General features: G+C 32.7%; 1 protein-coding gene and 1 pseudogene across 1 annotated transcript; one reads left to right on the top strand and one right to left on the bottom strand.

Annotated features, from left to right (window-relative positions):
* Positions 1 to 5,696: 5,696 nt before the first annotated feature.
* Positions 5,697 to 8,942, bottom strand: LOC140825522 (uncharacterized; annotated as a pseudogene).
* A 1,480-nt stretch (positions 8,943 to 10,422) lies between these two features.
* LOC140825521 (ubiquitin-conjugating enzyme E2 variant 1D) lies at positions 10,423 to 13,033 on the top strand. The gene is made up of 4 exons (XM_073187361.1): positions 10,423 to 10,606; positions 11,669 to 11,808; positions 12,275 to 12,400; positions 12,716 to 13,033. The coding sequence occupies exons 1-4, from the start codon at positions 10,573 to 10,575 to the stop codon at positions 12,854 to 12,856; spliced, it is 441 nt and encodes a 146-aa protein (XP_073043462.1). The 5' UTR covers positions 10,423 to 10,572; the 3' UTR covers positions 12,857 to 13,033.

Here is a 13,033-nt window from a genome sequence, read left to right as displayed (position 1 = left end):
TATTTTACTAATAAATTTAAATAAATGGTACTGAAATGCAATGAATAAAAAGTTTCATTGTTCAACTGATATGGTTTTTACGATCTGAATTTTTCAGCAGAACTATAATGTATCATTTATTTTAAGGCTTTTAATACATTTTCCAAAATCGTGACTGTAATTAATTAATGACCAATAAATTCACAAAAGAAATTTTGAAAACACCCAATCTTATCAATTTTGGAGGGCCTACGTATATTACACAAGCATCTTCACCAAACCAAATTAATAAATATTTAATAAAACAAAATGTTACGTAAATGTATTGGAGATTATATTTTGGTAATTAAATTATAATGCATGGTTATTGGTAGCTCTTTTGAAAAAAAATTCCTCGATATTTTCTATAAATTGTTCAAAGGTTCATGGGTTTTTTTTCTTTACTCGATTTTTAAAAAAACATTATATTTTAACATAATGTCTTAAAACATAAATTTTTCTTGTACAAAATAAATGAAATTGACTCAATCATCCATCAAAACTTTTTAAGGTTAGGTTTCTTGTGAGACAGTATCATGAATTTTTTTATCTATGAGACGAGTCAACCCTATCGATATTCACAAAAAAAAGTAATATTATTATCATAAAAAATAATATTTTTTCATTGATGACCTAAATAAAATATCTGTATCACAAGATACAATTCGTGAGACCGTCTCACACAAATTTTTGTCAACATTTAAATGCCCTCTTGAATTGTCGGGCATCATGAATTGGAGGCGGTGAGGAATAAAGCTAAAGGACATTAATTTTAAAATATTTTGTTAGAGAAAATCGTAAATTTGGTTATTTATGTTTTTTTTATGTTTTCAGTACTCTATGTTATCGAATTCAGTTTTATTTCGTTATCTTTGTTTTTTTAGCAATTTTAGTAATTTATCAACGTAATGATGTTTTATGTCTAGTGTCACGTAAACATTTTAATGAAAAAATGACCAATATTACAAAAACAAGAACAAAATTTATAGAAACTAATTAAATATATATGACTAAAACTTGAATTTGATAACACAGTAGATCAAAATAGCAAAACACGATATATAGAAAACGAAAAAAAATCAGTATTAGATAAAATGTGTGTGTACAATCCCTTAGGAACCGGATACTTCCCTCTTAAAAACCTAACACTATTCGATTTGATTAGTAAACAAATGAACTTATCACCTCTTTTCAATGTTATTTAAAATATATTGTAATGATATTTTATTAATTGCTGTGCTCAAAATTTACATTTAAATCATACTATTTTATTATTTTAATCCTATTTTATCTTATCAAAAAATAATTATTAAATGCTTTTTGAAAAAATAATTATTAATCTATCTCGGGAATTTTGAAGCATTATATATTTATATAATCTCCCGACAGACAATTTATTGGTCATAAACGCAAAAATTTATGTTGTGATGTGATATGATGGAGTGACAATACCAATTTCCTTTTAATAAATTGCTAAACTAAAAGTCAAATCAATATCAATAATTAATGAATTAAACTTATAGTTACAGACCCATAGTTTTATAGTCTACTCCATTGTCCTTCTTTAAATTAAAATTAAATTAAATTATGAAATTTTAAAACAATTTTCCTACAGTCTACTCCACTGTCCTTTTTTAAATTAAAATTAAATTAAATTATGAAATTTTAAAACAATTTTCCTATATTCTACTCCATTGTCCTTCTTTAAATTAAAATTAAATTATGAAATTTTAAAACAATTTTCCTGTGCCTATGTTTTCACTGAGCAAGGGTGGGCTCGCAGTGTAGTTTTTGAAAAAGGATGTAACAATAAAACAGATGTAATAATTGAAGGTTGTTGGATTTAAATTAAAAATTTCACATCTTTAGTTCCGAAATAAAGTCATAGAGATGTCATAAAAGGGAAAAAAACGCCATTTAAATTTAAATTTATTATAATATTCCGGTAAGGAGCCAGACCAATCACCGTTCATACACCAATCACGTATATACATAATATCTAATGTAATAAGTTTTATTCGGTAGAACAATTGAAATATGATAGATATTTAAACTGATTTATAGTTTAAAATATTTAAGTTGCATCATCATCATCAGTTATCAATCGATATTACAATCGATATCAGAGTCAATATCACATGTTTGATTCTTATTTATTTCAATAAGTACAATTGATTATTTGGTTAAAACAATCGAAACATGATGTTTGAGTTGTATAGTTTAAAAGATTTGAGTTAAGTTATTATCATTGACTATAGTTTTTGAAAAATAGACAAATGTTTGATCCGGCGCATAATAATTATTATGATACAATAAAATATGAATAATTAATAGGTTCATAAAGAATAGTGAAATCTACATTTTGACATCATGTATGTATTTTCGTTCCATTCAATATTGTACTCCTTCCTTGATCGAATGTCATTTGATCATTCAGAAATTTGTTAGCTCGTATAGACTTAGCTCAGTTGGTCAGCAGCAGTGAATCTTGGAGCAATGACAACGATCGAGTCTCGCAAGTGACAGTGTGAGAGCTAAATTCCCTCCAATGAGGAGGAGCTCCTAATGCGCGGCGTAGCATAAGGTCTAACTGCTGCTAGGTGGCTGAGTCACCATGATTTATCTCTTTTCACAATCCTGTCGGGCCGAGGGTGAGAGATGCCTAAGATGAGCGATTTCACCTTTTGGAGCAATTAAGAAATTTGTTGCATCGATTTCCTTTTCCATTCATATATACAATAATGTTCACTTCTTTAAATTGGTTTTTTCAATAAAAAAAATTGCCACATTTATTTATATTCATATGTGGTATATCGCTTCTTTATTTTTTCTTTTTTTTTTTAAACATAAAGGGGACATGTTGCTTGATCTCTTGCATCATTGCAAAGAGCGTCTGTTTCCACGATTCAATCGCTCCACGCAAGTTATATTTACCTTTATTACACCCTCCTTATATAAAATTTACGGAATCAACGAAACCTAAATTTGCAATGTCATATTAAACTCAAAATGATATTTGGATTTATGTTTTGTTCATCATATATTTAATTTTCCTATGATTTAAGAAGGTTTTCATAGATTTGAATAAATGAAGAGATTTAAAGCAAAGAGAATTAAAAACGCATACAATGTTACCTTTCTTAACAACCACGCTTATTGTAATTTGCAACTTCCTGTTGACAACTATTATCAATCAATTTTGTAACTAAAAAATTTCATAATTAAATTTATATAATATTGAATAATAATAATAATAATAATAAATGATACACTAAATCATCTTCACGGCTTTGACGGCCACAACAATTAAGCAAAACTTGAAGATTTAATTAACTGTTTTAATAGCAATTAATTTTATTGTTTTACTAAAATATTAATGATATTTGATTATTCTTGGCTTTTGAAACTCAATAAATATTAATTTTTTTAATTATTATTGGTGGTTGTTATTACTGTTTCTCGGGTCTAGTTCGGAGTTAAAAAAAAATCATTTTTTGAAAAATATTAATGGTAATTATAATAACACAAAAATCACATAAATTTATCTCTATATATTTGTATATTTTTATACATTAATTATCCAAAAAATTATAATTACACGTCCCCTAAATTATTCTAGTCACAATTTTGACACTAAACTATGGAGAACTTGAATTTGGTACAAACTAAAGTGATAAGGTATGATTCAGAATCATTTTTCTAACCGAATCAATTAGTTGGCTAAGCCGTTGCTAATTTAATATGTTCAAAACTTTTTTCTTGGAATTGAATCAAGACACACATTTACACACACTGAATGATCCGAGAGCAATGAATGACGGCTTTCCTGTTGCAGTTTTTTTGTGTAATTACAGCTTTTCCTTTTTGTGCAATGGATCCTCCGCCCCAACAATTAAATACTGCTCATCGATGATCAATTTGACACACACTCTCGTCTTCTACCATTAACTCCTCCAATTCAATTCCCTCCTCTCCTTTTGTACAACTGTTCACTACACATCATAATTACTAGGCTTTTAAACAAGTCCATCCTATCTCTCCGTCCTCTTCACACTTCTTTTATGTGTGTGTTTGTGTATATAAAAGTGGCTTCTTTGATCCAAAACCCACGAATTTGTAAGTCCCTTCAAATTGCTTTCTCAGCCGTGGGAGCTGCTGGTTTCTTCTGTCCCAACGCCGCGGTAACGGCGCCAACCCCCGCCTTTCTTTTAGACACACACTTGATCGAGTTTTTTTGGCTGGCAAGAAAGGATTTCTCATATCTGCAGGTATTATATATATATATATATATATATATATATGCATGTTATGATTATGAGCTCTGCAATAATAAAGAATATTTCTTCACTTTAAACGATGCTTGGTATCAGAGAAAAATTGTAAGTTTTACATATATTTTTTTTCTTGAAAGAAGAAGAGGAATTTTGAGGAGTTTATCAAGGTTTGAATGGGCTTTATTCTGGAGTTTCGAAGTGTTCAGAACACGAAATCCAAAAGGCAAAAAATAGAGATTTCTAATTTTTTGATAGAAAGTAATGGTTTTTATTTTTTACTTATAAATAACATTTGGACATAAAATGCCTTCTATTTTTTTTTTTTTTGTAAAAAATAAACCTCTCAAAAATTAAATTTTGGAAAAAGTAGAATAATTTTGTATCCAAGTTAAGCCATGTCTTATCAATTTAATATTTCTAAAAATTTAAAAAAAAAAATCGGAGGAGCGAGTGGCAGACTGGCAGGTAGTCGGTCTATTGTTTGTTTTTTTATCTATACTTCTATGTTTTTATCTAATCTATATAATAAATAAATAAATAAGATATTTTGTTTCTTAATTTAGCCTCTTACATCCCACCCTTATTCTTAAGATCTAAGCCTATTGTTTGTTTTTATACTAATTTGGACAGCCGTGACATAATCATCGCAATGAGTCGAAGGAATGTGCCTAAAGTTGAGCTGAAACTCAACTTGTCACCACCAAGATCAATCAGCCAACCTCGAGTGGAGTCTCCTCGATCCTCTACCGCATCGCCGACGTCCCCACCGAGCTCATGCCTGTCGTCGGATGAGTGCCTCCGATACTCGACCAGTCCCGAAGCCACATCAATGATGCTAGTCGGGTGCCCCAACTGCCTCATGTATGTCATGCTGGCAGCAGAAGATCCCAGATGCCCAAAATGCAAGACCACCGTTCTACTCGATGTCATCCATGATTACAACACGATCACTAACAAGAACTCGGCCAAGATTGGGTCCGAGCAGAAAAAGTGAACCATTTCATATTTTGGGATCCGACACTTAAGCTAGCTAGCTTGTTGGTCCCGTCGCGTAACAAATTAATCAAATCATGGTAATATATATTAGCTGCGTACGTAGTTTTTAATTAAAAAGATGAGGAAAAGCAATGTATTAGTAATATTGGTGGAGCATTAGTCTTGTTATCTTTCTTTTAACTTAAAAATCCACTTTCTAAAATTGTCATTAGGATCTCAAGATACAAACCAAAACAAAAGGGGAAATTTTCATTAGGATCTCAAAATACAAACCACAACAAAAATTGCAAGTTTGATTCCTAATAATAAGGATACATCAATTGCCCGCATGGATAAACCCAAATTTTTGGTAGGCAAGGCAACTCAAAAGTGCACTCGATTGGGTTTTTAGACGGAACTACTAATTCATATCATCAAGCCAGTTGCCAGTTGCATACAAGAGATTAAACTGTTTTAGTTGTTGCTAGTAGTGTAACAGAGGACTCATGGAAAAACCAAATAATGGGTGATATGTAAGATTGGAACATAGATAAAATGCAACTCAAGTTTCTATTAAAGTCTCAATGGTGATAAATAATGCTAGCTGTAGAATTACAACAATCCTCCCTCAGTAACTAGTTTTGATGTTCAAAAAATATTTTTTGGACGACAACAGGGGCCTGATTAATTGGAAAGAATGGGCAACGGGCTACCGGTGACAAAGGTGATAACAGAGGACATGCTCACAGTGGATCGTAACAGAGGGAAAGCCAATATTAAAACAAATCACTAAACGAGTGATTGGTGTATACTTCCTAATGTTATTAAAAAAAGGAAAAGAGATATATTAGTCAGACAGATGAAGTATTTGGTTATAAGCTGTAAGATTAAAAGATGTTAAACATTTGTAAAGACTGAGAAAACAAGACAACAAAGTCTGCCTCCGAGATATAATCTTGATTACTAAACATGAAGTATATAAACCTTTTCCTCACTTGAAATTATTTCTCACTTCTTTAGAGCTAATCCTCCAAACCAAAATAATTTTGGTGAACTTTGTAGAAGGAACATTCCCAATATCATCTAATAAACTGAATAAGTAGATGCTATAAAGACGCAGATACATTCTCTTTTAGGAAGATGCAGTAGTACGTAAAAGTAGGTTAAACTTGGACGACAAGAGAATGGCACATATCCGGTAACAGTTTTGGGGAAATTCTAACAGAGAACAAATATAAAATTATTTCAACAAATCACTCAAAGATGCGAAGCAAAGAACAAAGCAGGCACCGTATCAAGCTCCCTTTTCGGTCTCCTGTATCATATTTATCAACAATACCAAAATCTTTATTCTGAGAAACCCTCTGCGCATGATTCTCAGCTGGATAAGAACAATCCTTCTTCAGTCTCCTGTAGTATATTATTTCCCAAGGCCATAAGCGTGCAGACCCGAAATAAGTATCCACAGGCATGTCATTTTCATTTTCCTCCGGGTGCCGCAGGCCATAATGCTTCAAGACCATGTATATTTCCTGTGAGGAGATTCTAACTGAACTGACAGCATTAGTTCCTGAGGTGATACAAGGGTCTGGTGCTGATATATCTTCCAGCATAAGATTCTTAGGTTGATAACCTTTCACATCCTTCATACGACACGATAAAAAATTTCCTGCAGAACTATAGTCATCTTCTGACTTTCGTACTTCAGATTCCAACAGTGAACCCGAACCTTTGGAGACAGACTCACACAGAGCATCATCCCTTTCCAAGAAATCCTTTCTCATTTCTTCCTTTTCCAGTTTAGAGAGTCCAGCTTCATGTTCATTTTCCAGTTGCAGCAGTGATCTTTTCGGGATTAATGGAAGCTAAAACACTCCTTTCATCCCGACCTTGTTCAGATGAATCCTTGCTGTCACTGTGAACAAGACCAGCAACCTTTACAATGGAGTCCTTGGTGTTTGTTGGTCTATTGTTTTGGGAAGAAGATAAATCTCTAACAAGTCCTACAGCTAATGCTGAAGACGTAGGAGACATTGACCTCGATTCAGACCTTGACTTGAGGGCCTTAGATCCAGAGTGACATGATGTTGTAGGCCTCAAAGAAAAAGACTGGGTATTGTTTCTGGAAGATACTGATTTGAACTTGGAATTTGATGGAGATGGAGACAAAGACCTTAAAGATCTAGAAAGTGACTCAGATCTGAATGACCTATGGTCGCGAATTGAAGAAGGCAATAGTCCCCTAGCTTTCTCTGAAAGATGTTTCTCGTAATTTTCATATTCTTTATCATTTCGTTTCTTACTTCTCAATTTAGGATTATCCTTCGAAAGGGAGAATCTCCACATCTCAGAAATCTCCAACGACTTCTTGAAGTGGATGGCTCCCTGTTACTTTCCTGTTGCCTCATGGGAAGAATGCCACTACGTTGGTGCAGACTTCCTCGTGATCTTGATCTCAGCAGATTTAATGGACACACATTCACTTTGTGACCCACTTCCCCGCATGTATAGCAAGTCTTCTGAGATTTTGACTGACCATTTTGCTCAGTTCCTGGTCTCTCTTTAGACTTCCTGGCAGAAGGAGAACCATCTGATGGAGATGCATGTTCATATTCTTCCTGCTCCTTTTCGTCGTCGCTTTCACGAGGTTCATACCGATCAAATTCCATGGTATTTTCGAAACCATTTTCATCCGCAACCTGTTCTCTCCACCTATCAACTTCCAAATGGTTCTTCCGACACCTACTTCCAGATAATTATTTGAAAAAGCATGATCCTTATCCCTAACATAACTTTTAAAATCATCTGGATGATAGCCATGTGAATCCTCGACCGGATGGAAAGAACCGAGATTCCTGACTTGACCATCTTCCCGCTCATAACCCATCTTGTTTCCTTCTTTCATATTTGAGCCCAATCTTTGATCAACGCTTTCATTTACCAAATGTCTTCTGATTGGCAGCTCACATGTTTTACCATCTCTAGGAAGTCCCTGCCAACCTCGAGGTTGCCGCTTTGACCAAGACAGACTTATAGCCTCTCCACATATCCTTTTGCCTCTAAGTGATCTCAGAGCTTTTTCAGCACTTGCAGGGTAGTAAAAACAACAAATCCATATTTGTCCACCACCCGTATAGTACACTTCCCAAACCTCCGGAAAACATGTTCCAGGTCATCTCTACGAATGTGAGGTGATATATTTCCAAGATGCAGCGACATCTATAACACTTCAAGGATTAAACAGCACACGTGCATTTAGGTTTCTCATTTAACACATTAATAAATTTCTCGTAAGTAAGAACAATATCTTACAACGACAGAATTGAAACAAAGCGACAGTACGACAAAATACAATATATCCCATTTATTTAAAAAACAATGGAAATTTGGTAGAAAAGACAAAAAAAAGCGTTGGTTCAACACCAGCAAAAAATTCACTTGAAACTTTCACGCCATTTCTCAAGTTCGCGTTGCCAAGACTCAACACCGAAAGCTCCGAACACGATTTCGCACTCAAATATAATATATACACGAATTAATTACCATACCCAGAAGGTAAAAAAAAAACCAGGTTCAATAAACTCAAAACGATGCGAGCAGCTGCCATGAACACAAATTCAGTCTAGCATAAATTCCTCCAATAACAAATAATAAATAATAATAAAAAGAAGAATGTTGATTACCCAGGTGATGATTATGGATTATCGATCCTTTCCATGTTTGTTAAAACTGCGATTGCTGACAATGCGTGAAAGAAAAAGTTGGAGCAATTTGGTGCTTCAGTGGCTTTTGAGACTTCTCAGCATGCTCTGGTTTCTAATAAGTTATTAAACTTAGCCCCTGTTTTTTGTAATGTCTTTCAATCGACTCTCCATACTTGAGATCATGTTCAATATAATCCTTTTAGTTTATGGATGATTCCATTTACCAATAATAATTACTATTATTTTTAATATTTTGTGACAACTTACCAAATATTAATCATATGAATAAATTTGTCTCAAGTTCGAACCAAATTGTAACAAATTAATGGTTCAGTCGACCCTACCCCTGCGGGCACTGTCCGCAAGGATCGATCCAACGACTCGGATTTTTTCGAGTCAATTTTTTTTTTTTTTTTACATGAAGGTGGGCCTGGATCACTTATGTGGAGTGATCTGGGCCGTTCATTACCCGTGCAGGCAACTGTCTGCACGAGTAGGTTGAAACAAACCCAAATTAATCTCCAATAAAAATAAAATCTTATGGTTGAGAACTACACTCTACAAAATCTTTATCGTGTCTTAGAATATCTAAATACAAAACTTTTGTACATCAACAATTAAATATTTTATTTAAAAAACAAGTAATAATTTAATAATTTTAAATTTTATCATAATTTTTATATATCAAATAAAATATAAAATACCAAAAAATTTATGTTTAGTAGAGTACATAATAATCAAATTTTTACTAATTTATGCAACAATAAAATATATATATATTTATATTATATTATTTAAAATCTCAATTTTTTAAAAATAAATATATCTATATTTTAATTTTTTAATTAAATTATATTTTTTTAACGTATTTAACTGTTTGCCGACTAAATATAATATATTCAAATTCATAACAACTATGTAAAACTAACTGTTTATTGTGATAAAAAATTGTTTATTGTCTAAAAATTTAATTCCAATAATCAAATAACACATTTAAAGATATAAAATATATACACCATATATATTTATTTTGAAACATTGACATGTTTAAAATATTTAATCAAAGAATAAAAATAAATTTAAAATATGTTTAATTCTATTTATATTAAATAAACAAATCAATCTCTGACTATTGAAATTAAATCAAATTTATATGTCATATCAAAATTTAAATAAATTATAATAGTTAAATAACGAGGTTATTATTATTATATAGGAAAAAAATAATGATTAAATTTTAAATTACAATTACTATAGTAGTGAATGTGAAAAAAAATGCATGATAATTTTTAAAATTAATTAATATTTAGATAGAATAATATTGATAATTAGTTAGATAAAATGGTACATTTAAATATGATTTAAGAATTATAAGATGCAAATAACACTTGTCTATCACATAATTACTCCATTTTTTTTTTTGTAGTAAATTCCAATTATTTATTTTGACAATACTTTTACTCGCCATTCCCAACCCTTTTTAGTATTTAGGCCATCTACCACAGTGTTCTGCTTCATCAAATTTTCCCGACATCGTCTTCTCCAAATTCTCTTCGATCAATTTCGATCTCTTCTAAGAACCCAAATTCTGTTTGGACACCATGAGCCTTGGTTCTGGAGGATCCAGTATCGTAGGTAATTAATTTTTTCTATTGGGAAGAATATTTATTTTGTAACTATTTTAGCTTTACCTTTCAATTTTTCGTCTTCTTTATGTCTTCTTATCGATCATTTCAATTTTAATGGAAAAATCTATTAATGGGTCGATGGATTTTGTGGTGTTTAGTGTTTGATTGTTCGAAAAGGGTTAAACTCGGAATTTGGTAGAATAATTATTCCTGTTATGCTTATTGTCAAGATTATGTCACGGTATTTGTATTTATGTTCGTCGCGGATTATCTGAATTCATTTACATCAGTTTCCTGAGGGGAATTTTTATTGAATGGAAATGGAGTTGTTTTGGCATGCATAGATTAGAAAAATGAGCTAGAAAATATAAGTTACTTAATCATATAATGTTCTTGGCCTTTCAAGTCAAAAAAGATTTAAGCTCCTGACCCATGATTCGGATGAATTTGTATTAGGTGAATTTCAAATCCACCCATTATTAATTTAGTTAATCTGGCAATGATAATTGAGATGAATTTTAAATATACCCAAGATGGTTTTCATTTCATATTAATGAATTCAAATATTTCCATCCAAATGTAACCTCAGTATATTTAGGGGTATGATATTGACATTTATAAAAAATCACCTGAAAGTTGTAGAGATTTTTCTTGGAGGTGGGAGGTGACAGCCTCTGCTTGCTCTTGTACCCCTGTCTCTGTTTTTGAACGTTTGGCCTTGTGAGTTGAAATGATTTAAGCTCCTGAATCATGCACAAAATTTACCAGCTTGTTTCTCTGTTCATTCTCCTCTTGGAATTATTTTTCCCTTCAAATTTGTATCAGGTGATTCATAGTATGTTCTTTTCCTGTCATTCCCTGATTTTGTTACCCACTGTCCATAGGCAAGTTTAAAAGGCGTGGAGTTGATATTGTTGATCTAATATCCTTTGACCTCTGAGGCAGATCTGAATAATGAACGATGAAACTCTCTTTCCTGAGAGTCTCTCTCTTTTTTATTTATAAAGTTATGATCTAAGTTGTGGATTACCAAACATTTAGCATCTCAAGGCTCACTAGTTTTTTGCAGTCCCCCGAAATTTCAGATTGTTGGAGGAACTTGAACGTGGAGAAAAGGGAATTGGAGATGGCACTGTAAGCTACGGAATGGATGATGGAGATGACATTTACATGCGATCCTGGACTGGCACCATAATTGGCCCTCACAATGTGAGTACTTCTTTCGATTATTTGTCTCATTTTGACGTGAAGTGGTGTATGTGAGTAAATTCCTCTGTCTTCTTGTATCATTACTTTTTACTCCGATTTTGACTTTATGGTTTAAGACAATGGTCATGGAATTCTTACTGATTCATCCGAAATATGTTACTATATCCTCAAGAATTCATTGTTTACAACTTCTTTTTTGTTGAGGTATCATGCCGTGTTTGCCAATGAAAACTTGAATTGTTTTTTGTGCAACTCATCATAGTGAAAATTTCAATACACACAAGCCTAGTGTATGCTTTATTTCACCTTTCAAAATCTGGCATCTTCGTTCTATTTTCTAGGTATAAATTTTGCAGTTGATATGTGTATCTTGGCAGAACAACAAGTTCAATTTTGACATGATCTTGATCAAACTTTTCCGGGACGAAGCAAATTACACTAATTTTCTGATTTTTCCTCCTGATAGTCTGTACATGAAGGCCGCATTTACCAATTGAAGCTGTTCTGTGACAAAGACTACCCAGAGAAACCTCCTAGTGTTCGTTTTCATTCTCGGATCAATATGACATGCGTAAACCATGAAAATGGAGTGGTATGAACCCAATCATCTCATGTCTAATTCATTTATGATAAAAAAATCTGTAGAGCTAGATGGACACAGGGCGGACATAGGATTCCCTAGAGGGAGGGCAATGGACAGTTTGGGCTGGCGAAACTTCGATTTTAAATCTACGCATAGAATTTGAAAAAAATAGATCTTAGTTGAGGGGGCCATCATTCCTCCTCACCCTCACCCTCACCCTCACCCTCACTGGTCCGTCCCTAGTTTGCCAGTCTCTTGTTTGTCAGTCCCTTGTTCTATCAAATCATATACAATGGAACAATTAATATGATATTTGATGTGAAGGTGGAACCAAAGAAGTTTGGACTTTTAGCCAATTGGCAGCGAGAGTACACAATGGAAGACATATTAACACAGTTGAAGAAGGAGATGGCTACTCCACACAACCGTAAGCTAGTCCAGCCTCCTGAAGGAACCTATTTTTAGTGTAACGATAACAAATGCAGATTTTATTTTTGTGCTGAGTAATTTGGCATTGTCATGTTAAGGGGATAACCCAAAAGCTTTTCCCTGTCGACTCTCTTGTATTCATTATATCCTGTGTGTACTCCATTTGTGGACTTGTCGGGTTGTTTGGTTTTATGGAGTTTCTTTTTATATCAA

Source organism: Primulina eburnea, chromosome 3, assembly GCF_022965805.1.
Source record: "Primulina eburnea isolate SZY01 chromosome 3, ASM2296580v1, whole genome shotgun sequence".
In the NCBI taxonomy this organism is placed as follows: domain Eukaryota; kingdom Viridiplantae; phylum Streptophyta; class Magnoliopsida; order Lamiales; family Gesneriaceae; genus Primulina; species Primulina eburnea.
The sequence above is the reverse complement of the archived record's forward strand: the minus strand, read 5'-3'. Positions and strand labels throughout refer to the sequence as shown.

Bases quoted from the DNA above. Each gene is read 5' to 3' on its own strand.
- LOC140825521 (XM_073187361.1), top strand. From the start codon at position 10,573: ATGAGCCTTGGTTCTGGAGGATCCAGTATCGTAG. The intron at 11,809-12,274 runs GTGAGTACTTCT...TCCTCCTGATAG, and splicing joins CCATAATTGGCCCTCACAAT to TCTGTACATGAAGGCCGCAT. The intron at 12,401-12,715 runs GTATGAACCCAA...TTTGATGTGAAG, and splicing joins TAAACCATGAAAATGGAGTG to GTGGAACCAAAGAAGTTTGG.